This window comes from Mustela putorius, unplaced genomic scaffold (assembly GCF_011764305.1).
Source record: "Mustela putorius furo isolate JIRA1106 unplaced genomic scaffold, ASM1176430v1.1 tig00000738_pilon_pilon_pilon, whole genome shotgun sequence".
Lineage (NCBI taxonomy): Eukaryota > Metazoa > Chordata > Mammalia > Carnivora > Mustelidae > Mustela > Mustela putorius.
Genome location: NW_025421463.1, coordinates 7186353 through 7213147, shown reverse-complemented (window position 1 = coordinate 7213147; position 26795 = coordinate 7186353). Strand labels below are relative to the sequence as shown.

The 26795-nt window shown below is 55.2% G+C and overlaps 2 protein-coding genes across 2 annotated transcripts in view; both read left to right on the top strand.

The window, feature by feature from the left end:
- Positions 1–6784: 6784 nt before the first annotated feature.
- NOL12 (nucleolar protein 12) lies at positions 6785–13250 on the top strand. The gene is made up of 6 exons (XM_004743196.3): positions 6785–6942; positions 8453–8558; positions 8882–8930; positions 9456–9598; positions 11206–11303; positions 11693–13250. Exons 1-6 carry the CDS (start codon positions 6860–6862, stop codon positions 11856–11858), a joined length of 645 nt encoding a protein of 214 aa, XP_004743253.1. The 5' UTR covers positions 6785–6859; the 3' UTR covers positions 11859–13250.
- Positions 13251–20863: 7613 nt separating this feature from the next.
- The window catches only part of LOC101678724 (TRIO and F-actin binding protein), a 51798-nt gene continuing 45866 nt past the window's right edge, over positions 20864–26795 (top strand). The window contains exons 1-2 of the mRNA XM_045083892.1: positions 20864–21010; positions 25504–25643. Coding sequence (XP_044939827.1) covers positions 20897–21010; positions 25504–25643 — 254 coding nt within the window. The 5' untranslated portion in view covers positions 20864–20896. The remainder of the gene's footprint in view (positions 21011–25503; positions 25644–26795) is intronic.

Genomic DNA, 26795 nt, shown 5'->3' with positions numbered 1-26795 from the left:
CTTCTGTGTGTGTGTTGGTGGGGAGGGGCGCGGTGGAAGGGGAGGTTGCCACCAACTCCCGCAGGCTCCCCCTCCTTTCCCTCCATTTGCATGGGAGGGAGCTGGAGGCTGATGAAAGAAACCCAGTCACAGCCCTCCCAACGGCTCCCAACCCAGGGAGCCCCAGCACACACTAGGTACTCAGAAGAGGAGAAATCAACGAAACCAGGGGGAAAGAGGCAAGGGAGGACTGATGGGTGCCGTGGTAGCTGGCGGCAGAGAGGGAGGTGGAGGGAAGAATCATGGGCTCCTTGATGGCTTTCAGGAGCTAGAAAGAGATGGGGTTCAGAGCTGTGTGTCCTGGTGCGTGTTAACTGACCTCTCTGAGCCTTTGGTTTATGTACCTATACAAGGCAGGGTTGAGAGCACGTAGCCTATCAGAGGGCTGTCTGAGAAGATTACATGAGACCTGAGAAGCAATTCAAGTTCAATGCCTGGCACAGGGCAAATGCCCGATGATGGATGTTGGCTTCCTGTCCCTGCTGCATTAGCACACGATGTTATCGATGTGGTTTTGGAATATAAGTGAAGTTGGTGGGGTGGGGCATGGAGCTGGCCCCCAAGAAAATTCTAAAGACGTATTTGGTGTGAAAAGCACGGTCCCATGAGCAGAAAGAGATGCCCTGGGGTTGTGAGGAGTGGCCCAGGATCCTTTCAAGTTGGGAGGGGGTTAAAGTCTTAGTCATAAGACCCTTCAGATGTATATCAGTGGGCCATATGCTTGGGGATGATTGTCAACACGTATCTTGGAGGGGTTAGAGATAAAAGGAAGTTTCCAAAGGAATTTTTTTTTTAAGATTTTATTTATTTAGTTGACAGAGATCACAAGTAGGCAGAGAGAGAGGAAGGGAAGCAGGCTCCCCGCTGAGCAGAGAGCCCGATGCTGGGCTGGATCCCAGGACTCTGGGATCATGACCTGAGCTGAAGGCAGAGGCTTTAACCCACTGAGCCACTCAGGCGCCCCACCAAAGGAATTTTTATATGGTAAAGTAGACCTGGGGGTGGGATGTGTGTCAGTCAGGCTAGGTTTGCCTTTTGCCCTTAGCAGAGTTTTAACATTGAGGCAGTTCTGTCCCTGGAGGAATGTCACTCCGCCTATTTCAAGGACTTGTCAGTGGGCTGTAGTTAGAAAGGAATTTTTTTTTAAAGATTTTATTTATTTATTTATTTGACAGAGATCACAAGTAGGCAGAGGCAGGCAGAGAGAGAGGGGGAAGCAGGCTCCTTCTGAGCAGAGAGCCCGATGATGTGGGGCTTGATCTCAGGCCCCTGAGACCATGACTGAGCCAAAGGCAGAGGCTTTAACCCACTGAGCCACCCAGGTGCCCCGGTAGTAAAGAAATTATTTTTTCTTCTGCCTTTGTTCCTCACATCAAAGAGGACCTACAAGATAACGCTAAAGGGAACCTACAAGATACTGCTAAAGAGGCCTTGCCACTGTCAAGGTTGTTTGCCCCTCTACAAAGGTATTAACATTAAGATAATTGGGAGCTTTCTGGAGGAATGTCACACTAGTTCCACCCAGGCGTGGGAGTTGGGGGGGGAAGGTTGTAGAGTGTCAGCTCCTGTGTCTTCAGCCAGGCTTCTGCTCCCTCATCGATCAGCCCAGTTTGAAGGGAAGGAAAACCGCTCTGCAGGATGGCATGGCTGCCTGGTCTGCACCAGCCCCGCTGAGAGCTGCGAGGCGGCCCAGACAGCCCAGCCTTGTGGTTCCAGGCCACATGCCACCACACTGGAGCCCAAGGGCGACCAGGTCTGGAAGCTGCTGGTTCTGTGACCATGGCAGAACCCTCATCCTGACACTGGGGAGAGGGGCTCAGGCAATGATGCTGGCTCAACTCCTGGCCCGTTCCCCCACCCACCCAGAAGTTTGTTCATTTGCTTATAATCGCTGTACCCAACCTGGGGCTTGAACTCATGACCCCAAGATCCAGAGTCACATGCTCTGTGGACTAAGCCAGCCGGGCACCCCTGTTGGCCAGGTTCTGTATAGGAGGAACTGGGGCATGGGGTGTGGGGGGGACATGCCAACCCCCCCCCCACCACAAGGAACTGGGTAGAGGCAGGCAGTCTCCCTGCTCCCAGAGGTCCCTTTCGTGCAGAGCAGAGGAGTTCAGGGAAACTCAGTTGGCCTGGGAGGAGGTCTCCAGGAGCCCCTCCTCTCTTGGATTCCAAAGAGGACATGTCTTGCAAGACCCACCAGGCTCTACTCCCCCAGAGGGCATTGATTATTATTTTATTTTATTAAATATTTTTATTTATTTATTTGACAGAGAGCGAGACAAGAGAGGGAACATGAGCAGGGGCAGAGAGAAAGGGAGAAGCAGGCTTCCTGAAGAGCAGGGAGCCAGACGCGGGGCTAAATCCCCGGACCCTGGGATCAATCCCCGGACCCTGGGATCATGACCTGAGCCAAAGGCAGATGCTCAACAACCAATCCACCCAGGCGCCCCAGAGGGCAATGTTTAACCCAGCCCAGCATACTCATTTATCATAAGTGATGGGACCTGGGATGAGGGCCAGGCAACCCGGCAGACTGACCATCCCCTGGCTCCTTTTTGCTTCCTGCTCCCTGTTCCAGGGCCCCTACCTCCCTGGGAAGCAGCCCCTAGACCTGAGCCAATGTTCAGGATGACTTAGTATGAAAACGTCCCACGGGCTCCCCCCAAACCACAGGGCGCTGTCACCTGATGTGTGGAGGGTGGGAGCCTGGCCAATTTCGGTCTCCAGGAGAGCCAGCACTAGGTGGGACCTAGTGTGGGACCTGTGGGATCCAGGGTGGCGCACCTCCACCCACCCCCCAGCCTTAGTTTCCTCATCTGTAAAATGGGGGTCGTTATTTGCACCTGAGCCCTTTTGGGTGGATAATCCCCATCTCAGGGGGAAGCACATCTCTAGAGGAGAGCCCAGGAGGATGGAGTGTACACGCTAGGAGCTACCCCGAGCCTCAGGCAATCTCCAGGCTCTCCCAGGGCCAGCCAGAGAAACGGCTTTGGAAGTCTGGCTGTGACGGAGCGCCCTCTGCTGGACGTCGGAGAAAGTGTCTCTTGGACCTCCTTTCTCTGGTCCTCTTGGTTCAGCGCCACAGATTCTGGACAGACCCGCTGAACTCCCACAATACTCCAGGACTGGGAGGGACTACAACCTGGCAGAGGAAAGTCCTGGGGCGGAGAGGAAAGGAAACCACCGTATCTGGGCTCGGAGTCAAACAATCTTGTGTTCAAACCCCAGCTCCATCCCTGTGTGCCCCTGGATCAGTTAGGAGAGAACTCTCTGAACCTCAGTTGCCTCAACATCATGTTGCATGAATACTCTTATCTACCCCATGGGGCTGTTGCAAGGATTAGCTGAGATAAGGTGGAGAAATGCCCAGTTCCTAGCACACAGTAGTGAAGTAGGAAAGACGTTAGAGTTTGAAGCCAACGGACAAGAATTCTTGAGATGTCTTTAGTGCAAAAAAGGTGTTTTTTTGTTTTTTTTTAAAAGATTTTACTTTTTTATTTGACAGACAGAGATCATAAGTAGGCAGAGAGGCAGGCAGAGAGAGAGGAGGAAGCAGGCTCCCCGTTGAGCAGAGAGCCTGAAGCAGGGCTTGATCCCAGGACCCTGGGATCCTGACCTGAGCTGAAGGCAAAGGCTTAACCCACTGAGCCACCCAGGTGCCCCCAAAACGGTGGTTTTATTGAAGCACAGCAACAGGACCTGGGGGCAGAAAGACCTGCACCGGAGTCATAAAAAGTGGCCCACTATATACTTTCTAGTTGGTAGGGGGTTAGGGAAAGCTTAAGTCTCTAAGGAACTTGGAAGCAAGGTTTCCAGGACCTTGAGGGTGCTAGCTATTATTAGGAAAAAGGTCATTTTACTGTCTAGTAAAACCTTAGTCATGAGACCCTCCAGATGTATACCGGTGGGCCATATGCTTGGGGATGATTGCCAACACATATCTTGGGGGTTTAGAGATAAAATAAATTTTTTTTCTTTCTTTTTTTTTTTTTTTTTAAAGATTTTATTTATTTATTTGAGAGAGAGACAGTGAGAGAGAGCATGAGAGGCGAGAAGGTCAGAGGGAGAAGCAGACTCCCCGTGGAGCTGGGAGCCTGATGCAGAACTCTGGGGACGGTGACCTGAGCCGAAGGCAGTTGCTTAACCAACTGAGCCACCCAGGCGCCCAAGATAAAAGAAATTTCTAAAGGAATTTTTGTATGTTAAAGTAGACTTATAGGTGGGGGAAAGAGTTGGGCTAAGATTTTGTCCTTAGCAAAGTATTAACATTGAGTCCCTAGGAACTGTCACTCTGCCTGTTCCAAGGACTTGTCAATGGGCTGTACCTAGTCAGCAAATTTAGTAATTTTTTTCTTGTGCCTTTATCTTCCACATCAAGTAGATGCTCAATAAACAAAAAAGTGATTCAAGGTGAAACCAATTCAAAGAATTATTATTAAGATTTATTAATTTATTTGACAGAGATGCCCGTGTGCCCAAGTAGGGGGAGGGGCAGAGAGCCAGGGACAGAAGCAGATTCCTGACTGGGCAGGGGTCTGACCCAGGGCTCAACTGGGGCTCCCTCTCATGACCTGAGCCCAAACCAAGAGTCAGACACTTGACAGACTGAGCCACCCAGGCGCCCCCAAAGAGTGGTGGGTGTTTCAGACCAGGAGCTGCAGTGTCTTTCTGGAGTCTGGAGTCTGGGTGTGGTCCCAGTCCCTTGGCTCCTCTCCTGGGGCAAGGGGATCTGAAATCCCCTGGGAAGTGTGAAGCAATGGTCCCTGCCTGAGGTGGAGGGCTTCACGCTGCACTGGGTGGGGGCTTTTGCACAGGAGGCCTCCCGGAGCGCTCTGCCACACCCACCCCGGGGGGAGGGCAGGCAGGCAGGGAGGGCTAGGTGGGCTACAAGGCCAACCAACCGCCCAGAGCTCCCCGATCTCCCTAGCCTGGAAGCTCAGCGAGGGCAGCAGCCGGAGAACGGCTCCATACACCGCTTACCTACTGGGCGACTTCCCCGCCTGAGCCTCCCTTTCCTCACCTGTATAACGGGCTTGGAAACAGCACCAGGAGGGTCAGTTGGCTGGCTCGGGGCAGCACGACACTCTTGATCTCTAGATGGTAAGTTCAAGCCCCACCTTGGGTGTAGAGATAGCTAAAAAAAAATAAAATCTTTAAAACAAAAGAAAGAGGGCCGCCTGGGTGGCTCAGTAGGTTAAGCCTCTGCCTTCAGCTCAGGTCATGATCTCAGGGTCGTAGGATCGAGCCCTACATGGGACTCCCCGCTCAGCGGGGAGCCCGCTTCTGCCTCTCCCTCTGCTTCTCCCCCAGCTCCTGCCTGCACACTCCCTCTTTCTTTCTTGCTCACACTTTCTCAAATAAATAAATAAATACCTTAAAAAAAAAAAAAAGAGAGAGAGAGGAAGGAAGGGAGGGGAGGAGGGAAGGCACAAGCACCGACCTCACAGGGCCCTTGTGAGGATTCACTGGAATAATCCACGGGAGACCCTGAGAACATTCCTCAGCACAGGAGGAGACAGACTAGTCCTGTAACCCCTGACAAGTTGCCTCCACTTTCTGAGAGAACAGGTAGGTCCCTTCTCTGGGTGCCTGGCACACAGTAGGTGCTCAATACATGTATACTTACTTATCTCCCGGCCCCATTCACTTGTCCAAGGAGAAGGGGGGGGGTGCTTTAAGAGTCTGATAATCTTCAGATATTCCTACTCTCAGCCCGTTCTGGGGTCACTTCCTCTGGTGGCCCTCCGGCAGCCTCCTGGGCTTCCCGCGGGAGAGGTACCAACCCCTGCGCAGTAATGATCACCAGCTCTGCCAGACTGGCCAGTCTTTCAAGGCGAGGGCAGCCGTCCCGCCGCAGCGCCGCTGCAGGGATGAAAATTGAGAGTGGGGCGTTCAGGCATACGATCCCAGTTACTAAGATTCCCCTTCAGGTGGTGGTTTACTGAATGCCTTCACACACCCGCGCTCATCTCCCGTAAAGGTTGTGTTATTATGACACCCCCAGGCCACACCGGGGGAAACGGAGGCACAGAGAGGGGAGATGGCTTGTGTAGCAAACACAAGTGTGGCACGTGTTACTTACACACAATGTTACACAACTCACGTGTCCTCCTCATCCTGGTTCTCACAGTGTGGTCCGTGGGCCAGGAGTTCCAACATCCCCTGACAGCTTGTTAGCGTTGCAGATTACGGGGTTCACTGTAGACCCGCGGAATCAGAAACTCTAGGGTGGGGCTGAGCGGTCTGGGTTTCAGCAAGCCCTCCAGGGGATCCTGATAAACGCCGAAGTTTGAAAACCATTGTCTTGCACAACCCTACCAAAGTCACTATAATTATCCCTATTTTACAAATAGGGTAATTGTGGCCAAGCGAAGGCAATCAGTGCAGAACCACAGCTGTAATTGGGAGTACCAGGATTCTAATCCAGGGAGTGTGGCGCCAGAAATGGGTTCATGGAGACCACTAACGATTTGACATCAGAATCAGAAGTACAATCAACAATATTTGGCCATTTGCTAATTCCGTATGGAGCGGCTACAGCGTGCCCAGGCACCGTGCTAAACTCTGGGACGTCTCTTTCTCCGTTGCTGGCCTAGGAGGGGTACTGGGGTTAGGAATCACCGAGGAGGGGTAGGTATCTGATTGTTACACTCAGAAAGTAGGCACCGGGAGGCGGGCTCCGCGGCCCCTTTAAAAGGCGGGGCCTGAGCAACGGAACTGAGGAGCGTAAGTACGACACGTGCCCGAGAGGCTAAGAAGGATACACCCGGAAGTCTCTGAGGCGTGCTGGAACCGCGCCGCCGGAGGCCTCGCCGCTATGGGCCGCAACAAGAAGAAGAAGCGAGATGGCGACGACCGGCGGCCGCGGCTCGTTCTCAGCTTTGATGAAGAGAAGCGGCGGTGAGTGTCAAGGCTGGAGCGGATTTCCTTGGGGCCGCTGGCCGGGGCGGGCGGCTGATGCTCACGCAGAGGTCCCTTCCGGCCCCTCCCTCCCGGCGTGGCCCGGCTCCCCTCCGGCATCCCCCTCCCCTGCGGAATGGAAGCGGCCGCGCTCGGCCCCCGCGCCCAGGGGATGGAATCGTCCGCCCCACCCTCCCTTTGCTCGGTCCGCGCTCGGGCTGGCCTGGCTCCTGCTGCGTGCGCAGCGGGAGGGCGGGGTTGGGGACCCGGAGCTGAGGCGTCGACGTCCCGGACCCAGCCCGGCGGCGCCCCACGCGGTAGACTCAGCTGTTGTTGATGAATGAGGAGGGAGTGAGACGAGCGTCGCTTAAGTTGATTTATGCCCGCATCACACGTGTCCCGAGTTCCTTCGGTGTGTGGGTGCGAGATCTCAGGACGCCCGAGCTGCACCCCTAAGCCTCAGCGTCCGGTCCATCAGATGTTTCCCGCTCAGAGCGCCACTTTGCCATGTGGTAGTCAGCGAAAAGCCTCGTGTTGGGGCCCCAGAACCTTTGGAAATGGTGCGGCCAGCACTAGAGAGATGAGGAGCCCCGATCAGATAGGGGAGGGGAATGCGGGGTGCGATGGGTCGGGGGGCAGGTGTCCTGGGGAAATGGGGTGCCAGTCCAGTGGAAAGTTTGTGGACGACGGGGTGAGGGTGTGCTCTTTTTTTTTTTTTTTTTAATTTTATTTATTTATTTGACACAGAGAGATCACAAGTAGGCAGAGAGGCAGGCAGAGGTAGAGGGGGAAGCGGCTCCCCGCTGAGCAGAGAGCCTGATGCGGGACTCCATCCCAGGACCCTGAAATCATCCATGACCCGAGCAGAAGGCAGAGGCTTTAACCCACTGAGCCACCTAGGCACCCCGTGTGAGGGTGTCCTTAAGAGCCTACTAGAAGTGGCTTAATTGATTGGGTCAAGGAATCTGGCAACATAGAAGGGGCCCCACCTGTCCTGCTCACGTACCTGGCCCTGTTACCTGAGGCTGAGAGCCCTGGAGGGAGGTGGGTGGAAGAGGCAGCATCTCCCTCTTTCTCCTGACCTTACACTCTATGAGTTTCGGCAAACAGCCTCGCTTCTCTGTGCCTCAGTGGCCCCATGCGTGAAACGGGGATCGATTACCTACCACATAGGTTGTTGTGAGGAATACTTGAGGTAAGACACACACTTTTTTAAAAAAAATTTATTTGAGAGAGAGAGCGAGCACACAGAAGCAGCACGGGTGGGGGTGAGGACGAGCAGAGGGAGAGAGAGAAGCTGACTCCTTGCTGAGCAGGGAGCCCGATATGGGACTTGATCCCAGGACCCTGGGACCTTGACCTGCCCAAAGGCAGACGCTTAAACGACTGAGGCATCCAGGCACCCCTGTGTACATTTTTGTAGCGTACGGTATTAGGGGTTTTTCTCTTCCTGGCATGAGCCTTTCTTTCCTTGTGTCTCCTCCTGACTCTTCATGCTTCTCTCCTGCAGGGAGTACCTGACTGGCTTCCATAAGAGGAAGGTAGAGCGGAAGAAGGCAGCCATTGAGGAGATCAAGCACCAGCTCAAGGAGGAGCAGAAGAAGCTCCGGGAGGAGGTGCAAAGGGCGGGGAAGGGTGCGGGAATGGGGGTAGGGAGGGAGAGAGAGTGTGTGTATAAAATCTGACTCATAAGGGGTTTGCATCCTTGGATGGCCTTAATAGGGGCATCTGCAGGAATGAGGGAAGGCGTGGGGAACAGTCTGTATAGGTAGAATCATGTTGGGCCCTGGTCTGGGGAAGGTTGAGGATGGAATCTTCTGGTGTTTCACCAGGAGTCAGTCCGTCATGGTCTCACTCACCCTGGAGACGAGCAGCGCTCCTGCCTGGGGTTGGCAGGAGAGGCCACACTCAACTGTGTTCCCTTCCCTTTTGGTTTCAGCGGCATCAGGAATACTTGAAGATGCTGGCAGAGAGAGAGGAGGCCCTGGGTAAGTCCCCTGACCTTGGGGGTCAGGCCAACAGGCCTAGGCTTATTTATTCTTTTGTTGGGTGGAAGCGGAGAGGTGTGGGGGCTGGTCAGAAGCTAACTTCCCTAGCTCTAGGGGTCTTGGTGGTGAGGCAAGGGCCAGGGGTGGTCTTCACTGACCTCTAAAAGTGAGTGGATCAGACAGACACAGGGAGGACCAGCCTCTTGGTGAAGTGACCCTGAACAGAAAGCCCAGTTCCGGAGGCCTGGACGGACTAGGGATAGAGGGGAGGGGGCAGCAGCAGCTGCTGGGGTCACACCAGGTTTTTCCTAGATGAGAACCAGATGGTCTGAGGTCTCCCCGAAGCATCAAGGGAGGAGTTGAATCATTTACATTTGTCTGCAGGCCGGACTCTGGAGCTGGTGACTTCCTGGACAGTCTCCCATAGAGGAGAGGGGCCACTGCACTCTAGGGCTGGGCAGGGGGTGAGAGTCCGGTTACGTGCGCTCTGAGGCTGAGACCCGGTTCTGTGCCCACCTTGCGCAGAGGAGGCAGATGAACTGGACAGGCTGGTGACGGCAAAGACAGAGTCGGTGCAGTATGACCACCCCAACCACACAGTCACCGTGACCACCATCAGCGACCTAGACCTCTCGGGGGCCCGCCTGCTGGGACTGCCTCCACTGGAGGTGGGTATAACTTCCAGCCCTCGGGAAGATGGGTCCCAGGTGCAGACGGCCTGTCGGCAGTGCTGAGTGCTGCTCCCCGTTACGGGGATTCCAGTGCAGGGGCTCTTTCCCTCCTGGGCACTCCCTGACCCTGGGGCTTGTCGAAGCCGGTTCTATGACTCAGCGGCTTTGGGCACATGGGCAGGTATCTTCGCCAGTAAGTTGGGAGGGGGTGCAGCAGTGGAGTCCTGGGTGATAACACCTGTCTCGTGGCATTGCTGAGAGTGTAAAAGTGGTCCATCCAAGGGAAGCACTGGTGATAGTGGTGTGTGGTGGTCACTCCAGTACGTGGGCACAGCAGTAACATGGCCCAGCCACGCACACGAACGGTGAGTTTGCAGCTGTGAATAGGGAGAGACTCACAAATTGCAACCAACATTTATTTACTTAAGTAGGCAGAGAGAGAGGGAGGAAGCAGGCTCCCCACAGAGCAGAGAGCCTGATGTGAGGCTCGATCCCAGGACCCTGAGATCATGACCTGAGTCGAAGGCAGAGGTTTTAACCCACTGAGCCACCCAGGTGCCCCTGCAACCAACATTTAAAAAAGAAAAAAAGGATCCCCCTTTTATTTATTTATTTTTTAAGATTTTATTTATTTATTTGATAGGGAGAAACACAGCGAGAGAGGGAACACCGGAGGCAGAGTGGGAGAGGGAAAAACGGGCTTCCTGGCAAGCAGGGAGCCCAATGCAGGGCTCAATCCCCGGACCCTGGGATCATGACCTGCGCCGAAGGCAGACGCTTAACTGACTATGCCACCCAGGTGCCCCAGGATCCCCTTTTTAAAAGCGCTCGGTGGGCCCTGATTGGGAGTCACGGAGCCTTCCAGAAAGGGCAGAGGAAAGCACTGCTTTCAGGTGAAGCAGCAGCGTGTTGTGTTGTTTTGCTTGAGTTGGTGTGACCCGGTGTTCCCCCTCGGTGGCGGGGACGAGCTGCTGGGGAGCATGAGCGAGGGAGAGGCTTTGGGAGCGCGAGGGAAATGTTAACAGAGTCAGCACTGCCTAATAAGCTCTCAAAACAGCAACAACAACAACAAAAAAATTAAAAGGTCTTAAAAGTTAAAAAGAAAAAAGGAAAGAAATAGAGCAGAATGTCACTAAAATAATCAGAAAGCCTCCCAGTGAAGTACTGTCTCTCGAAACGGGAGAGAGCAGCGTTGGAGCAGCGTCCATCTGGGTGGGGTGGGCCCTTCAGTCCCTGTCCATCCCCAGTCCACGGCAGAGCACGTCTCCTGCCACGGGGGAGCCCGGAGCCAGTGCTTCTGGCGTCCCTACTGCGCTCCCGCTCCTTCTCTATCTCACACTCATTCTTCTGAGTCCTCCTGGCCTCTGCAGCGGACGTGCGGACGCTCACAGCTGAAGGAAGGGCACGAGGCTGGGAAACTCGGCTCTTCCTGCGTCATCTCTGCTGCAGGGCTGTGTGTGGCTTGTCCACCGTGGTCTTCTCTGAGCCCTGAGCCAGGCCTCCAGGCAGCAGGACGTGCCCCTCCCTGGCAGAGCCGGGACAGCTGGTGTCAGGTCCTTTGATCTACCGCTCTGTGTGACAGTCCTTGTTCTCTGCTTTTTTAGCAAGGGACTGGCCACAGGCCCGAGGAAGAGGTGTCCTCCACGGAAAAGCCGACCAGAGCCTTACCCCGGAAATCCAGAGATCCCCTCCTGTCCCAGCGGTGAGCCCTGGCCTGTCCTCCCCTAGGCTTCTGCTTCCTCGTGCCTGACAGTGGTGACGGGGCCGGTGGAGCCACCTCTGGCTGGCCGGTGGCGGGTGGCATGGGGCAGCGACTCTGCTCTGCCTGTCGAGTGTCCCTCCTCCCCAACAGTGGCCATCCATGGGTGTCCTTAGTGCCTGTGGTAAGTGCGCTTTTTATGAGCCGAGGAACTGGCAGGCCCTCTGGGATCCGAGCGGCCGCCTTTGGCATGGGTTTGGTGTTCCCGGCATTCCAGGCCTGTATGACTTCCTCCGCGAGTCAGGCGGTCCGTCGTCCTCCCCGGCCAATCTTCCCCGCACGCCCCGAGAGTAAATGCGGCCCCAGCCTCACCAGCCTCGCACCTCCTACAGGATCTCCGCTCTCACGGCGTCACTGCACGCACACAGCCGCAAGAAGACCAAGAGGAAACGTCCCCGACGGGCCCCGGACTCCACCAAGAAGCCCCCAAGTGCCACCCGTACGAGCAAGACCCAGCGCCGCCGGCTGACAGGCATGGCCCGGCACGGCGCAGAGTGAGCCCCGAGAACCAGGCCGTGCCCAGCCCGGGCTGAAAGCTTGGCTGTCCCAGGAACCCAGCCCCGAGGGGGCGATTCTGCGGCCCAGGCCTGGGAGGCCAGCACCTGTGGCCCGGAGCTGGGACTCGGGAGGGGGCAGGCAGCTGAGAGGTGGCTCCCGGCGGGAGGAGCCTTCAGAGCCGAATCGTGGGCATCTTCCCTTCTGTGTCCGCACGGAGCCGTCATCAGATTTGTGAAGCTGAGCGCGCTCTTGGTCTTGTTTGTCCCTGACCCTGACGCCACGTGCCAGGGGCCGGCTTCTGAGGTGGATGAAATGGTCAGGCGAGGGGGTCCACCCTCACGGTCCAGCAGTGTCCGTGTGGGTGTGAGAAAGTGGTAGAATCCAGTCACCCCACCGCTGCGAGAAGCCGCTGCTGGGCCGGGGGCAGGGGGCGCGGTGCCAGACTCCACCTTTTACTGGCTGCGACTCTGGGTTTGTCCCTTCCTGGCCTCACTGTCTCTTCAGCCGGAACTGAAGTGGTGGGAGCAGGTGAGTTCCAGGAGTTCTCACTGGTCCCCACCCAGCTGGGGACCAGTGAGAGACAGGAAGGTGACAGGAGAAGCTACATGTCCCACCTGGCCCCGGGGTGGGGGTGGGGCTGCTGGCAGGAGGGGAGCTGAAGTCCCAAACCGGGCTTCTTTCTGCTCAGCCCAGCAGGGCTGCCGTTGGGGAGGCTCAGGAACAGGGGCTCCGTAGGCTGTGTCTCGGGGGGACTGGCACTCTCCCGTGTCACCATCCAGACCCGACATCTGGTGCCTGTGTGAAGGCCACACCTGGACATGGGAACGTGAAGCTCAGGGCGTATGGGTGGGAGACACTGTGACCTGGCCCTTTGGCTCTTCCACTGGCTCTTCCTGCTAGTTTCCCTCTTCTTGGGGTGGGGTGACTCGCTCTGCTGGGCTGCATCCATCCTGGGCAGAGGCTGGGGCCTGCTAGCAAGCTCGCCTGGTGCTTCTAGTGCTCAACCCGGGGTGGGGAGTGTGAGCCTTGCCCTCACCCGCCCCCCGGGAGCAGAATACATCCTGGGCCCAAGGGATTAGTGCACAGGGGTGGGCGTGGGTTTGAATCCTCATTCTGCCACTTGGCCTCTCTGTGTGGGCACTTTGCTGTGCTGACCTCTCTGGGCATATCCCCACAAGTAAGAAGTCAAGACACCCCCCTCCTAGGGCTGCCCCAAGGCTGCCAGGAGCCCTGAGCATGAGCCACCTCCTGCAGCCCCTGGCATCCTGGCCTCTGCTGACCCCTGCGATGGCTGACCCACAGCTCTTCTCCCATCCCCAGTGCCACAGGGTCATGTACCATTTAGATCTACACGTTGTGATGTTTAAAAATATTAAATTCTCATTCGCGCTCTTCTGTGTGCACCGTCAATTCTCACAACAGCCCAAGGAGACTGAGTCTGCGATTTTGTCCATCTTGCGATCGGAAGTGGCAGAATCAGAGCCCTCTGGAGGACTTGCCCTTTCTCCCCGGAGCCTCTCTCTCTGTGCTCCACACCAGGATTCTTTCCTCGCTGCTCTCCCATCTGGTGGGCCTCCTGGCCTTGGGGCTTCTAGGAGCAGTGTAAAGAAGGATTCAGTTTAGCTGTATACAATAGAAAACAAATTTTAAAAACAACAGGCTTATATCAGAGGTTAACAGGGAAATAACTAGCCTGGAGCTGGGGGCATGGGGACTTGGGAGGCTGGGATGGCAGGCTTTTAGCTCTTTGTTTTGTGCCATTTTCAACCTGTGGCTTCCACCTCATGGTCCAAGATGGCTGCTTGAGCTCCAGCCGTCATACTTGCCTTTCAGCCAGCAGGAAGGAGGAAGGGTTGAAGAACATGTCCCTCCCTCCTTTAAAGAACATTTGACGCTTGTCTTGTGCCATGGATTGGGCAGAGGCAAAGACAAGGGGTAGGAGGAAGAGGGAGCTCCTGGCTATGGGGAAGGCTGGGTCCTGTGGTTCATTCTGGGGAACCATGTTCCCAAATAAGAATTGAGGGTTGTGTGGGGCACTTGGATGGCTCTGGTCATGACCCCCTGAGTCCTGGGATGGAGCCCTAGGGAATCTGCTTCCTCTCCCTCTGCCCTTCCCCACTGCCCGTGCTCTCCCTCTCACTGGCACTCTCTCTCTGCCTCTCAAATAAAAATCTTGGATACAAGCAGCAGAGTCTCCCGCAGAAGCCTGATACATAAGGAAAGGACTGTCATGACCCAGCTTTACGGAACCAAAGCCACAGCAGACACTCGCTTTTCTGTTCCTTGGTTACTGTGGTGAACTTCCCCGATGCTACTAGAAGGAGCAGGGCCTCTCAACTCGTAGAGGAAAGACCCTCCCGGTAGGACAGTTCGTCCTGAGCTGGAGACCTTGCTGCCTGTTCTGTTGTGAGCGGCGCCAGCATGACAAAAGTCTCCCAGGTCTCAAGCTGACACCTTGCAGATGTTGGAGACGGAGACACCCTTTAGATGTTCCTGAGCTGGTCCTGGCTGAGTGACATGGGACCCAGTCCCCCACCCCACAGGTGCTCCCAATAACCCTTGGAATAATCTGTTCTAGAATTTTCTTGGCTGCACTGCCATGTTTGCCTGTCTGCAAGCTTCTGAATCTGTTTTTTCTTTTTGTTTTTCCCCTTCCCTTCACCACATCCACCTGTCCTGGGCGAACTTTGCCCTCTCCCTTGCACCCTAGTTAGCACGATTGCCAAAGAACAACCAAGAGAAAGCAGATGGGAAAGTAATTTATCAAGCACTTCTCATGTGCCGGTCATATTATTAACTCAGAAGCATTGCAAAGTGGAAATTACCTCCATTTGACAGGTGAGAAAACTGAGTCTCCACTTACATAATGTCAGAAGTTATCTGTCACAGCTAATAAGACATGGTCCTTGCATCCCACGGAGGGACAGACACATGGACGTCCCTCTGGAGGTCAGGGGTTCAACAAAGTGTCAGAGAGCAGGCATCCTTACAACCCAGAGGCAGAGAGGAAGGCATCCAAGAAGGCTTCCGAGAGGAGGTGAGCCTTGATCTGAATGTTGAAAGATGATCTGGGTTGGCCAGGCAGCTGAGGGAGGGGATGGGCAGGTAGAAGGCCCTGGTGAGCAAAGGTGGGGAGTAGCCAAAGGTGGGGAAGCCAAAGGTGGGGAAGCAGCTGCAGAGGCCCATGGGCCCCAGACCCTGAAAGGCCTCAGACTTGAGCTGAGGACCTAGACCCTTATTCTGTGGGCAGTGGGAGCCCCTGAGGTGGGGCTGGGGAGTCGCCAGGGGAGTCGCCAGGGGCAAGTCAGGGTCAGTGATTGATTTAGAGAGATCTCCCTGGTCACAGTGTGGAGGCTCCAAGACACGGTTGTAGTTATTCCAGGAGAGGCTGGGAGGCCCTCCTTTCATGCAGGCAGCCATTCACTCTCTTGCCAAGTATTTATTGAGCACCTCTGAAGTCCCAGTCACTGGGGTACATTGATGAGCAAGAAGGGGTGGTCCCTGCCCTCCAGCCACTTATATTTCATGAGCTGTAGCTGTAGGGACTCAGTGGAGGAGAGAGGATAATGGTAGCATTTATTGAGCATTTACTGTATACCAGCCACTTTTTTTTTTTTTTTAAAGACTTTATTTATTTGTTGCGGGGACATGGGGGGAGAGAGAGAGAGAGAGAGAGAGAAAAGCGCACGCAACCAAGCAGAGTGGCAGGCAGAGGCAGAGAGAGAAGCAGGCTCCCCGCTGAGCAAGGAGCCCGAGGCAGGACTCAATCCCAGGACCCTGGGATTATGACCTGAGCTGAAGGCAGCAGCTTAACCGACTGAGCCACCCAAGCATCCCAGTATACCAGTCACTCTTTACAGGGTTTAACTCTGAATTCTCACAGTAACCCCACAGGCTACGCAACTCCATTAAGCCCATTTTGCAGTTGAGGTACATGGAGGTGGCCCCCTCAGGAAGCAGGTCATTCCCTAGATACAGACATTAATACTGTCTGGCGAACAAGCTGAGTTTTACCTTCGAGGGGCGCCCTCACAAGGTCCAGAATGGGAAAGACACCCCAGGAGCCATGTGGGTCCTGCACAGGATCTCTGCTCAGTGCAGTGAGACCTTACTTAAGGCTGGGGAAACCAGGGAGGGCTTCCTGGAGGGGGTGGCATTTAAGTTATCACTAAGGGAATGAAAAATCTGTGATTTACCATTTCAGAAACATTGCATAGGATAGAAGGCCTGAACATTAGTTTGGTTTGACTCACAGAGTATTTAAAAACAGCTTGACTAGAGGCACCTGGGTGGCTCAGTCCATCGAGCATCTGCCTTTGGCTCAGGTCATGATCTTGGGGTCCTGGGATTGAGCCCCATGTCAGGCTGCCTGCTCAGTGGAGAATCTGCTTCTCCCTTTCCCTCTGCCCCTTCCCCTACTCATGTTCTCTCTCTATTTCTCCTCAAATACATAAATAAAATCTTTAAAAAAGAAGAAGAAGAAGAAGAATTCTGTGAAAAGCAACGATTCTGAATGTTTACCCAATTTTTTGAGGTGAAAACCAAAACCAAAATAGGTTGACTTTGCCATATTTTCAGATGTTGCGATTTCATGCGGAAGTTCGGGTTTCTGGCTTCTTCAGTAAAAGTAGGCCTGGCTGCACCCAATCACCACTTCCCAGTGTCACCGTGCGCTGGAGTCAGCCCTGGTGACCCTGTGAGACACTTGGGCCTTTCTGCTTCTGCTCCGTGGGGCCACCGCCCCCCCCCCGCCGCATGTCTACCTGGCCTGCACACAGCGTGGGATCCTCCGACAGGCCTGTGGACATGGTGGGCTGGGAGGAAACTGAGGTCAGAGGGGTGGAGTGGGGCTAGAAGTGTTCGTGATGGTTCAGCCACCACCATCCCACCCGCGAATCCTGGCCACGGGGAAGAGCATGAGAAAAGGTGGAGGTGAGCAGGCGCAGACCCTGCAGGGAGCAGAAGGGGGGTGGCGTCACCAGAATAAATGGTGACAAGGGTGACACACTGCCCTGGCTGCCTTGCGTCCTTAACCCTGAGTCATCTGAGCCACCCCACAGGACTCCGGGAGTGTGTTTTTTAGACCAGGCTCTGTCAACAAGTAACTGAGCAGCTTTGGGCAACTTGCTTCAGCCGGCGTGAGTTTCACTGCTGCATGACGCGGATGGTGACAGCTGTCCTTCTCTTCACAGGGAAGTGTTGGGAGAAACCCGACTGTGTACGCAGAGAGGCCGGCTTTGCCCCCTCGGGGGGAAAAGGAGGGACTGTTACCCTCAACCAGTCTTAGAGCCACTGTCCCCCCACCCCCGAGAGGGCGACCTCTTCCAGTAGTCCCCGGAGCTCCCTGGCCCCCTCCTCCTGCCTCCTTCCAGTCATCTCTCCTCCACTCTGCTGGCTGCTGCCCACCTCCCTGCTGTCTCCTCCTGCCCTCAGGGCCCAGCCAGGCGGCTCCAGAGCTAGGGGCAGCCCTCGGGACAACCCCTGGCTTGCCCCTTGACTTTTCCCTTCCCCTCTCCCCCTCCTCAACCTCACCACTTGGTCCCCCTCCACCAGACTGTTTATCTCCCGGGGCCGGCAGCCTCACTCCCTCTCCCCCAGGGCTTTGCTCGGATGTCACCATCTCAGCGTGGCCTTCCCTGACCCCCTTATTTCAAGTGTAATACCCGCCCCACCCAGCCACTTCCACCCCCTTCCTGGCTTCCTGGTTCTCCTTAGCACCTCTACCAGCCTTCATACTCCATATCTTGCTTATTTAATCTTGTTTGGCATCGGGGCGCCTGGGCGGCTCAGTGGGTTGAGTTCCTGACTCTTGATCTCGGCTTGGGCCCTGATCTCAGGGTTGTGGGATGGAGCCCCGAGAAGAGCCCCACATTGTACTGGGCTCCCTGCTGAGCGGGAAGTCTGCTTGGGATTCTTTCTCTCCCTCAGCCCCTCCTCCCCCTCCCTCTCTCTAATAAATAAATAAATCTTTATCTTTTTTGGGGTCTGTCTCCACTAGAATGTAAGCACCACGGAATCACGAGATTCCGTCTTTTGTTCACTAAGTATCCTCAGTACACATCTAAGTAGGAGCTCCATAAGTATTTAATGAATTGAAACGTCAAGAGGGCCACCCTAGGTTAGCTCCAGGTTTTACTGATTGGTGGGGGCAAGAGGGTGGGGGGATGTGGCTAAAGTGCCCCAGCCGTGTCCTGACCCTCAAACTCAAACCAAATGTCTAACTCACACCAGGCTCAGAGAGGTCAAGTAACTTTCTCAAGATCTCACAGCCAAGAAGTGCTAGCTAGATCCAGATGCCAAATCTCAGTCTCACAACTTCCTGTTTTGCTCACAATAACTGGGATCAAGCTAAAAGCTCATTATCCTTGCTACTAAACTTGCTACTAAACCCATTCCATCCTGGGCCAGGATGACCTGTCCAGGGGCTATCTCTTCCACCGGTCAGTGGGGTTCTCATCTCAGGAGGCACATTTTATCCATGTTGCCATCTCCCCAATGCCCAGCAGATATACGTGTGAAAGTTTGAATTAGTGAATGAAGATGTTCTGTGGGGCTAGTGGAGTCAGACACACCAGGGTTTTAGTCTCCGCTCTGTCTTGTACTAGCTGTATGACCCTGGCAAGTTAATTGTCCTTAGCTGTAGTGAAATGAAGATCTTGGTACTTAACTCTTTGGGTTACTGTATCCCAATGAATGTGAAGACTTTGGAACAGGGGCCAGTACATAGTACAGAATAAATGTTATCTTAAAAAATATTATTAAAAAAAAAAAGGAGAGTTGCACATTTTGTGAGTGAGTTCTGCATCAGTGGAAGCGAGCGAATGGAGGCTGAAAACCCCTGGGCATTTCGTTTCATCCCGGCAGGTACTACTACTCTTCCCATTTTATAGATAGGAAAACTGAGGCACAGAGAATTTAAGTCTCTAGCCCAACATTTGGAGTAAGGCCAGTGCAGGGAACTGTATCGAGAATGCACCGGCGGGAAAGAGATCAGAGGGAGCCAGACCCATCACTGCCAGCCCTCTAAAGGGTCCCTTGGGAGCCCTGACCCAGCAGCGGCTCAAGCTAGACGTGCGGTCGGTCCCGCGCTCAGAGGCATCTGGGCGCCGCCCGCCTCCGCCCCGCCCCCTTGCCCTCGGGTTGTCCAATCCCGCAGCCTTTATGTAAATGAGGCTCCTAGATCGAGCCTATGCAAGAGCGGCAGGGGAGTGGTCTTCGTCCACCTCCCGGGCGACGTTCTGATTCATTGTTAAAATAGAAGCTGTGACCCCCAGCACCCCACCCCGGTACCCCCTGTGCGTGGAAACCGGAGCCGAGGTCAGTAGTACTGCGCGGCGGAAAGGGGGGACGGGGGCGGGGAGAAGACGCTACTGGGGTAAGGTAGAGGGGCGAGGCATACGGAGAGGGACTGGGTGACCCTCTGGAGAGGTCCAGGAGTCCATTCTCCGGGTGGGGCATGAGTGTCCGCCGAAGGTTTTTCATTGTTACAGCCACACCTAATGTGCATTTTAGAGGATTCTGCCAATTGTCTGGGGAAAAGGAGGAGGAGGAAGCGGGAGCAGTGAGGGGCACGTGAAATAGAGCCCCCAACATCCCCCAGGGAAATGAGCCGCCCTCTCTGTCTCAGGCGATGGTCCTTTTTGTGGTCAGAGCAGGAAAGAACCGCCCAAGCTGGGCGGAACCGGTGCGCGCCCCGTTCCACCGATGGGGCAGGGTCGTTGCGGGGAGATGATGGCCCAGGGAGGATTAAGGGGCCAGTGGGTACCCCTCTCTCTCTCACACACACACACACACACACTGGCTCCTGCCACCTCCCCAGGTCTGATGGTGGAGAAGCTGGGAACCTTCGCCCTGGCTGCCCCAGGGGAGGATGTGAAATTCCGCAGGTCTCAGCTGAGATTGGCCACCAAGGCCTTATGTCCTGGTATGCTTTGGAGGAAACTCACCAGGTGAGGACCAGTGTGTGGGCAGATGACCTGGGGGCACCGCAGGGTGCTTGGGGTTTGGGAATATGGGTTCATCTTCTGTGCCACTTGCCTCCTGGGGCTCTCTGTGAGCAAGGAAGGCATCTTCAAGTCACTCTTATTGGGGTCTACCTCTTCTCCCCCATCTCAGAGCCCTCAGTGGCCTCACCCAGATGGGAGGGCCCCGTGCTCAAGTCAGAGCACCAGGGCTTCTTTTTGGCTAAACCAGGCTGCCTCCTTGCTGTGTGACCTGAGGTGGTTCACTTTTGGCCATGACTTTGTCCTCAACTCTGAAAATACCTGCTGGTCTTTTGCTTCACTCCCAGCGTTGCCCAAGGAACTTGTGTGAACTGGCGGTGTGATCCAGTGCCCCTCATTTCCACCTCCGAGAGGGTGGGGAGGGGCACAGACCTGGGCTGGAATCCAGATCAGCCCCTGGGACCTAGAGCAAGGTGTGGACTCTCGGTGAGCCTTAGTTGCTTCGTCTGAAATTGGCATTGAATTCATCTACAATGTGGTAACTTTGAGGCCAGGGTCCTCAAACTTTGGGGTGCATTACATCGCCTGGGAAACTTGTAAATGCACAACTGCAGATCTCCTTCAAGAGATTCTCACTGAGTGGCTCTGGGGAGGGAATTGGGTAATCTCTTTGCCCAACTTGGGGCTCAAACTCACAACCCCCAGATCAAGAGTCGCATGCTCCACTGACTGAGCCCGCCAGGAGCTCTAGGAATGAGCATTTTATGAGCAGCTCAGCTGAGTCTAATGCAGTGTCCTTGGAACACACTCTGAATAGCACTGCAGTGATGACTAGAAATCTCGGGACAAGTGCTTGGCAGAGTGCCTGGTGCATAGTAGGTGCTTAATGAGTGTTTACCAAGTGAATGGATGAACAGCTACATGAATGGATGGATAACCTTATTTCCTTAGTCCTTATCTGTCTGGGGGCAGCTAAGGCTGGGTTCTGGGGGACGCTGCCAGCCAGTTACCTGGGCCTTGCCCTCTCCCCCCGCCCCATTCTTCCTAGGTCCCCCCATAGGATCGCAGGAGCTACTTAAGCCTGACTTAACCAATATGCAGGAAGACACTGGGAATGCCCCGTGTGAATACTCTGAGGTCAACGTGCTTGCCCAGAGCTGCTGTCAAAGCTGCTTCCACCCCGAGGAGGCCCACAGACTAAGGCAGGAGGTAGGCCAGCTTTCCTGAGAAGTTGTGGTGGTCTGGGATGGGGGTGTCCGTGACAGGCTGTGCCTTGTGGGCCACTAACTTGTCGCCGAACACAGACACCAAACCAAGAGGTTCTGCCCTCGTACAATGAGCTGGTGAGACCACGTTGTGTTTCCCAAGTGCAAGTCATTCTCCTTCTGCTTTTGCAATTTTTTTGCCATGGCCTCATGTAAGCCCCTCATGTAATCTCCTTCTTTTTTTTTTTTTTAGATTTTATTTTTATTTATTTATTTGAGAGAGAGAGAATGAGAGAGAGAGAGAGAGAGCATGAGAGGGGAAATGTCAGAGGGAGAAGCAGACTCCCTGCTGAGCAGGGAGCCTGATGTGGGACTTGATCTCAGGACTCCAGGATCATGACCTGAGCTGAAGGCCATCGTTTAACCAACTGAGTCACCCAGGCGCCCCTTATTTCATTATTCTTAAAATAAACACTACTCCTTTTTTTTTTTTTTTTGAGATTTTATCTATTTATTTGACAGAGACCACAAGTAGGCAGAGAGGCAGGCAGAGAGAGAGGAAGGGAAGCAGGCTCCCCAGTGAGCAGGGAGCCTGATGCTGGGCTTGATCCCAGGACCCTGGGATCATGACCTGAGCTGAAGGCAGAGGCTTTAACCCACTGAGCTACCCAGGCGCCTCAATAAACACCCTTTAAAAAAATTTATACTAAAATAAAACTTTATGTCATCACCATAAATAGGAGACTAGAAGTATATCCTTTATATAGAAGGTGAAAAGGGAAGAAAGAAAAGGAAGAAAATCAGAAAGGTCCTTAAATTCTAACTAGAGAGTATTGTCAGCTGAAGGCTTTAAGCCTGAGTCTTGCTGTCTGTCTTTATTTTTTTTTTAAGATTTTATTTATTTATTTGACAGACAGAGATCACAAGTAGGCAAAGAGGTAGGCAGAGAGAGAGAGAGAGGAAGAAGCAGGTTCCTGCTAAGCAGAGAGCCCGATGTGGGGCTCTCGATCCCAGGACCCTGGGATCATGACCTGAGCCAAAGGCAGAAGCTTTAACCCACTGAGCCACCCAGGCACCCCACTGTCTCTCTTTAAAAAGAGAGACTGGGGGCACCTGGGTGGCTCAGTGGGTTAAGCAACTGCCTTCAGCTCTGGTCATGGTCCTGGAGTCCTGGGATCGAGTCCCTCATCGGGCTTGTGTTTCCACGGGGAGTCTGCTTCTCCCTCTGACCTTCTCCTCTCTCATGCTCTCTCTCATTGTCTCTCTCTCAAATAAATAAATAAAATCTTTAAAAAAATAAAAAGAGAGATTGGTAGGTGTTAGGGAGGCATTAAAGGTACCCCAGCATCTACGGGAGACTTGTCCCTAGAGGTACTGAACGAGTGAAAGGGGAGAGGTTTTCTCACTTTGCCATCCTCGTGGTCTTAGGCCAAGCCCCGCTGTGTGTAAACCCAGAACTCCTGGTACAGAAGCTACAAGAAGCATGGGAGTGTGAGTCTCCATGGACCCCTTCAGGCTTGACACCCCCCCTCCCGCCCATGGCTCCCTCGTTCCCAGCGGGTCCCAAGGCTCCTCCTGAGCCTGGCAGGCAGCTCCACGCAGGATGTTAGGCTCCACGAAGTGGCCTTCGTAAGGAACTTCCTGTTAGCTTCAGAGCCAGGCAAGCCAGAGTCCCAGTCCTAGGTTTGCCATTTACCAGCCGTGTGACCTGGTTCTTACTGTCTCTGGCTTCCCTCTCCTAAGTGGGGCAACAGAGCCTTCTCACTGTGGCACCGTTTAGTCCAAGGACATGTGGCTAATTCAATACACGTTAGTTTCCTCTCTTCCTCCTTCCCGACCCAAAAAATAAACCTGGGAGAGAATTTTCTACACGTCCTGATCCCTCCAAGAATAGCTCTCTCCCCTTAGTGCCAAGTTCAGAGAAACATGCCCCGCCAGTCTGTCTCTGACGCCTGTGCCCTTCTGCAGCGGGTGGGGAGACGCCAAGTGTGGAACTGGGAGAAATTTGGATTCAGACAGGTCTGAGTTCTATGTCAGTCCGGGCTGAGACTTTAGGCCAGCTCGTGTGTTCGCACATAAGGACCAGGTGCCTAAAATGTGCTAACCAGGAATGTGCAGACGTGGGCCCAGGTCCCAGGGCAGCCCTCTCCCTGAGGCTTTCTCTAGCTCCCCTAGGAGTCTGGGTGCTGGATGCCTCCCTTCTCTGCTCTCAGCAGAGCCTCCCCCAGGCCAGGGTGGTGAGTGGTTATCCCTGGAAATCAGGAAGCCTGGACCAGACCACAGACAGGATCTGTAGAGGGAGGATGGGCTAGGGGGGAGGGTCCTGCTGTCTGCCAGGCACCACACATCCCTTTTCAATGGATTTATTGTTTTGTTTTGTTTTGTTTTTTAAGATTTATTTATTAATTTGAGAGAGAGAGAGAGAGAGAGCATGAGCTGGGGGAGGGGGAGAGAGAGAATCCCAAGCAGACGCCCCACTGAGCTGGTAGCCCGACAAGGGGCTTGTCATGGGGTTCTTCCAGGGGTTCGATCCCAGGACCCTGAGATCATGACCTGAGCCCAAACCAAGAGGTGGATATGCTCAATGGATCGAACCACCCAGGAGCCCTTTCAATGTATTTATTCTTAAACGTATTTAACATTCTATTGATTCAACACTAATAAAATTCTATTTAATGTCTTCACATTATTTATTATATTGGAGATGTGCAGACCAGGCACTGTTCTCCGTCCTTCACAAATGCTGACCTATTTAATCCTCCTGATGTCCCTAGGAGGGATCTTATCATTCCAGTTTTGGAAATGAGAAAACCAGGCTCAGAGAGGGAAACCACCAGGCTGAGGTCACCCAGCTGGGAAGTGGAGGCGCCAGGATTGGGCCCGATGTCTGTCTGAGGCCAGAGCCCGTGCTGACCCGCCAGACGGGAAATCAGAGCCAGGGACTGGCCATGGGGCTGGCCCAGGCGGGCAATAGGCAGCGATGGGGGCTGCGGATGGAAGTAGGGAGGAGGTGCCGAGACAGGCTGGGGGTCCTGCTTGGGCCCAGCTGGGCTGGACCCCTTGGTGGTACCCAACCAGCTGCTTCCTCGCTCATGTGGCAAGGTCCCCAGGGCGGCCAAGGCGCCAGGCTGGGCTGTGGATCTGACACCTCCCGCTGTCGAGCTGTGATCAGAATCTGGCTCCAGGGCAGGGGGCGAAACTGAACCCGCACGGGCCTCCTCTGGCTTGGAGGGCCCTGCAGACACCCTGGGCCCACTCCTTGGTACCGTCCAGGGGTCCGCTCACAGGGGCTTTCTCGGAACTCGGGGCGCCGGTGCCCACCCTGCCCTGTGGCCGGGCTGTGGCCTCAGCCCTGAGCGCTGAGCTCCGGGGTCCCTGGAGAGCCCGCGCCCAGTCTCCCCCCGCACCCCACGCCGGGCTCTCAGGTGAGCGGCAGGGATCATGTTCCTGCGGTTTCATGTCCCGCATTGTTCTTGGCTGGGCCCCGGCTTATGAAAGAGTAATGAGGGGCCCCTGCTCGCTGCCGGCCCCCTCTAAGGTTTCCGCTGCCTCGGCTGCCGCCGCCACGGCCCAGAGTCGGGGCCTGGGAGGGCGGCAGCGTGGGGGCCTGAGCCGGAGCCCCCCGGGGACGAGGGTGCTGACAGCCGCCAGCCGCCACCGCCAGAGCCCGCCGCCCAGGTAACCTGAGAGGAGGCGGGGTGCAGGGTGCCTCGGCCACCGGCTCCCACCACCAGGGAGGGCCCGCCACCCCGGCGACATGGGGAGGAATGGGGGGGCCCTCCCGCAGGTGAGCTGCCGCCGTTCCCCCCGGGTGAGCCCAGCAGGTGCCTCTGCAGGTGTGGCCTGGCCGAGGGCGGGCAGGGGAGAGAAGGGCCACCGACTCAGGGCCCCACCTCCACCCCCAGGTCCTGGACCCTCCTGCGCTGAGCCCCCTGTGTCCCCCGCATCCCCTGGAGCAAGGCCAACCTCCCCTTCTGAGGTCTTACTTTCCCGTCCCCTCAGACTTCCTCTTTCTCCCTCAGACCCTTTCCTGAGCTCTCCAGGTGGGCTTCGCCCCTCCTCCTCATGCTCTGCCCTTGACCTTGTCTTCCAGACGCAGAAGACCTGTTTGGGCCCCTTTGTTTCCTTCACACCCTCTGGCACACACGCACACGCACCGACACACATGTAGAAATAAGCTCACATGCATTAATGTGCTCCCCCGCCACCTTGCAGACACATGCACGTGTGCACGTTTGCACACCCACAGGCCTTTCTACGTATACCTACCTGTACACACACGTGTGCTTGCACACACTCTGTGCCTCTGCTAGCCCCCGGCTTGGGTCCCCAGAGGCGCTGCCGGCCTGACGGACAGCTCTCCTTGAGAAGCCTGAGATCCCAGGAGGAGATGCCCGGACACTCTTCTCCGTGGCCTGCTGGGGGGAGGGGCTGCCCAGGGGGAGGGGAACCCCCACGTGGGCCAGGAGCTGCCTCCTCTCTCCAACTCTGCCCCAGGAGCCAGGGAACCCTCCCAGTGCTGAGCCGCCTTACTGTGACTTGCCTCGCCGCCCACCTGCCTCTGAGGACCCTCCCCGTTCCTCAGCCTCCGGCTGCCCGTCGGTGGTGGGCCCGGGCCTTGGGCCAGGGCTGCAGAGGTAGGTAGAGCCGCAGGGCTTGGGGAGGGGCTCCCTAGAGGAGGATGCCCTCACCCACGCCACCCTTCACCCTTTCGTGATGGTGGCGGCCGCGGGCATGGGTCACATGGGTGGGTCACGCAGCCTGGGCATGGGCCAGCAGTGGGCATGGTCCTCAGACCCTAGCTGAGTCTGCCCCGGGAAATGGAGCAGCCCAGCACCCATCCTTCAGTGGGTAAGGTCCCCGGCCCGCTCACGTTTCCTGGTTCCTTTGGTACAGCTTTAAAAGATCAAACAGGTGGGCGCCTGACCGCGAGGTGCTCTGGGCTCTGGGATTCCCTCCACTCCAGGCCCGAGCTGAGCTGAAGTCACGGTGCCTTGGGAGGCCATGGCCGAGGGCCCAAAAACCTGGGTTCCAGCCTCAGCTCCATTCCTGATGGCCTAAGGGAATAAGTCAGTCCCTCCTTGATGCCTCAGTTTCCCTGTTTATCAAATAAGAGGAATCGAATCAAATCAGCTTTGCTTTGGGAACATGTATGCCTCACAGACAAGTATTACTTAAAAAAAAAAAAACGAAACCAGCTCTGCTATTGAGTTTGTTTCAGAAAGGCCAGGATAAACTAATTTGAATATCTTTCTTGCAAGACTTGTTGGAACCTTTAGTTTGCTAGCAGGCCTTGTGCTTTTGCGTAGGGAGGTAGAAGTGTGCCGTACGTCGCAAACTCATCTGATCACAGACCTCTTTTTGGGGGCCGTCATCCCTTTCCATCTTGTAGGTTGACCTGTGGGTCACTCTTTGGGGACACTGCCATCTGCCTACCTGGGCCTGTGGCCATCCTGACTGCCTTCTCTAAAGCCCTCTCTAAAGGGCTTTCTATTGCCACTCCCTCCCTTGGCATCCAGACTAGTGACCCTGTCATTACCCCCGGAGCTCTGCTACCTCCTGAAGCCCCGCTTTAGCCCAGTACACTTGTCATCTCACTTTTACTGAGCTGGGGGTGGAGGGTCCCACTCCTGCTCCAGTGACAGAGGATTAGCTCTGGGATCACAGGTATGGTTCACCATGTAGCTCTCCCCCTTCCTAGCTCTGTGACCTTGGCCAGTCCCTTGAGCTCTCTGAGCCTCGGTGTCTTCATCTGTAAAATGGGTGCCATGACATGTATTTCAAAGGGA

Excerpts from the sequence above, each read along its gene's own strand:
- NOL12 (XM_004743196.3), top strand. The coding sequence starts at position 6,860 with ATGGGCCGCAACAAGAAGAAGAAGCGAGATGGCGACGACCGGCGGCCG. Across the intron at positions 8,931-9,455 it reads AGAGAGAGAGGAGGCCCTGG|AGGAGGCAGATGAACTGGAC; the intron begins GTAAGTCCCCTG and ends CACCTTGCGCAG. Across the intron at positions 11,304-11,692 it reads GATCCCCTCCTGTCCCAGCG|GATCTCCGCTCTCACGGCGT; the intron begins GTGAGCCCTGGC and ends CACCTCCTACAG.